At 42.1% G+C, this 2,500-nt stretch overlaps 1 protein-coding gene across 1 annotated transcript in view; it reads right to left on the bottom strand.

Moving 5' to 3' along the window:
• The window catches only part of Megf8 (multiple EGF like domains 8), a 30,916-nt gene that overhangs the window by 19,004 nt on the left and 9,412 nt on the right, over positions 1-2,500 (bottom strand). The window contains exons 9-10 of the mRNA XM_027367310.2: positions 887-2,140; positions 476-669 (exon numbers count right to left, since the gene is read on the bottom strand). Of these exons, the coding sequence (XP_027223111.1) occupies positions 476-669; positions 887-2,140 (1,448 nt within the window). The remainder of the gene's footprint in view (positions 1-475; positions 670-886; positions 2,141-2,500) is intronic.

The raw sequence follows: 2,500 nt of genomic DNA, 5'->3' as shown, positions 1-2,500 counted from the left end.
AAACCAGTGCCAGGCTGGCTGTAAACCATCTACCACCCTGAGCTAACAATGTGGCTTAGAGATGACACAAGAAAGTATAAAATCTCTGATGTGCCATACTGCCTATGCTACAGGGTCTGGCTGGCTGTTCAAGGCAGCAGATTCATTTGTGCTACCACATGTATGATTTGAAAATGGACATGAGCATGGCCAGACATGGACAATGTGCTCAGACCACTGACATTAAAAGTGGGTTAAATGCAGGTATTCAGCATCACTTTCAGTTTCAGCTTGTATGGGCAAATAAAAGCTTATGTAAAACAGATAACAGTACAGCCTAAAAAAAGAAAGAAAGAAAAAAAAAAACACTAAACATAGCTGAGAGAAATCTAGGGATCATACATATGGAAAAAGATCAGAAAGACCACAATGACATGAACTAAAAAGCAAAAGGGCAAATAACAATATTTCATTCTTCTACAGACCCACTACATACCCTAAAGTTGTGGTTTGTAAGGGAGTACTAGTTGATAAATATGGCAATGTTGTGCCAATGGCTTCTGTATCATCTGCATGGCTGGAGACAGTAGAGCGTAAAGATGAGGTCACATTAGTATGATCTTCATCCAGCCAGACACGACATGACCCATACTGGTATACAGAGGTATAGACAGAGAAGAGAAAACATTCCTGGAAGAGACAATGTCACAGAATTTACTAACCTAAAAGGTACATTACTCAATGTTTTTAGTTTCAATACCTAGCAATCAGGTAAGACTTGTGCTACAAGCTGAAGCAATGTACCGTAAACTGCCCTTCTAAATAGTGACTATACTTAGCATCAAAATTACTCTTCTAAAGGATGACTAAACTCAAAATCTTCAATATCAACTCTCAAAACACCCACCTTTGTTTCCTGGCACCATGCACATCGCCCTGGATCACCTAGGCATGAGGCACATGTCTTCCGCTTGTGACATGGTGCAGGACACTTCCCTTCGTCAGTGATGGCTCCTGGGAACCGCCCCTTTCTTGCACAGTGAGCCTGGTCTGGCAGCCACTCACACTGCTTAGATCTTACACAGTCATCACAGTAAATGTGTTGCTTACATGTAATACACTGTTCAGGTACAAGGGTAAGGAAATGGCTGTTATTAGATGGAACGGGAACAATATGTTCTTCACATTTCAAGTGCGAGTCATTCCTTGCAATGCAAAATGATGCCCGGCTGCACCACCCACAAGCAGCATCTGAGAGGCAGGCTATGCAAGTATCGTGAGCACTGCAAGATAATCCCCCTTTCTTGTATGGCTCAAGAGAAGCAATAGTTAAAATCAAAGGAGTCGGAGAATGCCCACTCCAAGTTATACTCATGACTCCACTCTGAGGAGCTGATGACTGCACTTGCTGATACATCTGGAGCTTTGTTAAATAGCGATAGCCTCGTGTCAGCACTGGAAAGACAGGCACTCCTCCTGGTCTATCAGCTTTTCTCTTTTCTGCCTTTGCTTTTATGGTAGCAACCAACTCCAAGTTCTCTTCAGTATCATCATGAGACAGCCAGAGAGAAGCATTCATATGTGAGGCTTTTACAGACACCACAAGATCTTTATTCCCCTTAACTTCAGGGATCACAAGAGGATGAATGTAACCAATGAACTGTACTAAGGTGCTGCCACCAGCCTGCAATTCCTTTGCACCCCAAAAGTCCTGTGTGTCTTGCAGTTCCTGGTATGTGGAGTTCAAAATGGCCATATAGTCTGGTCTGAGCAGGTCAACAGGATGGCGGTACTTCAGGAATGTAATCCCTGGCCGATAATCCTTCAGACGGCATTCGTCAGGAGATTTAAGCTCTTCCCCTTTGGGACCCCACCAGCCTTCCTGCCCATAAGGGTTGTCATCTCGGGAACCGCAGCGACCGTGAACTCCACTTGTTTCCACCAATTCATGGCATGTGCCTGTCGTGACACACCATGTGCACGGTTTGCCCCAAGAATGATTTCCATGTATTGTACAGGACTGGCATGAATGCAGAGATGGGCAGATTCCTGGACACTGAGATGTTTGTAAATTGTTAGTGCAATTTGCTCCTCTTGATCGCTCGTAACAGATTGAGTCTGATGGGCACCAGCCACACTCCAGATTGGATATGCAGGATTCCTGGAAATTTCGGAAATTGTAAATGAAAGCCACTTATCAGTTTATATACACTGTAGATATCATTTAGTAGTAAATAAAAAGACAACAATATTCAAGTGAACTGTCTTCTGTATGTATGTATGTAAGAGGGGGGGGGATATTTTTTTTTTTTTTTTTTTATAATCTTTTTTTCTCCTTCCTCTTTAGCTTGTATAACTTTGAGAACCCTATAAAAGCCATTCTTTATATAACTACCAATACAGACTTTTTGCAAGGGTGTATGCAATTGCCACATTTTTGCACTATCCTATGATGTACAACAAATCAGAGCCAAAAACAAAATACAAAACAACAATGTTCTTTTTATCATAGATTTGACAT

The sequence above is a fragment of the Penaeus vannamei genome, chromosome 19 (genome assembly GCF_042767895.1).
Source record: "Penaeus vannamei isolate JL-2024 chromosome 19, ASM4276789v1, whole genome shotgun sequence".
Lineage (NCBI taxonomy): Eukaryota > Metazoa > Arthropoda > Malacostraca > Decapoda > Penaeidae > Penaeus > Penaeus vannamei.
Note: the sequence above shows the minus strand (reverse complement) of the source record. Positions and strands in the feature narration are given on the sequence as shown.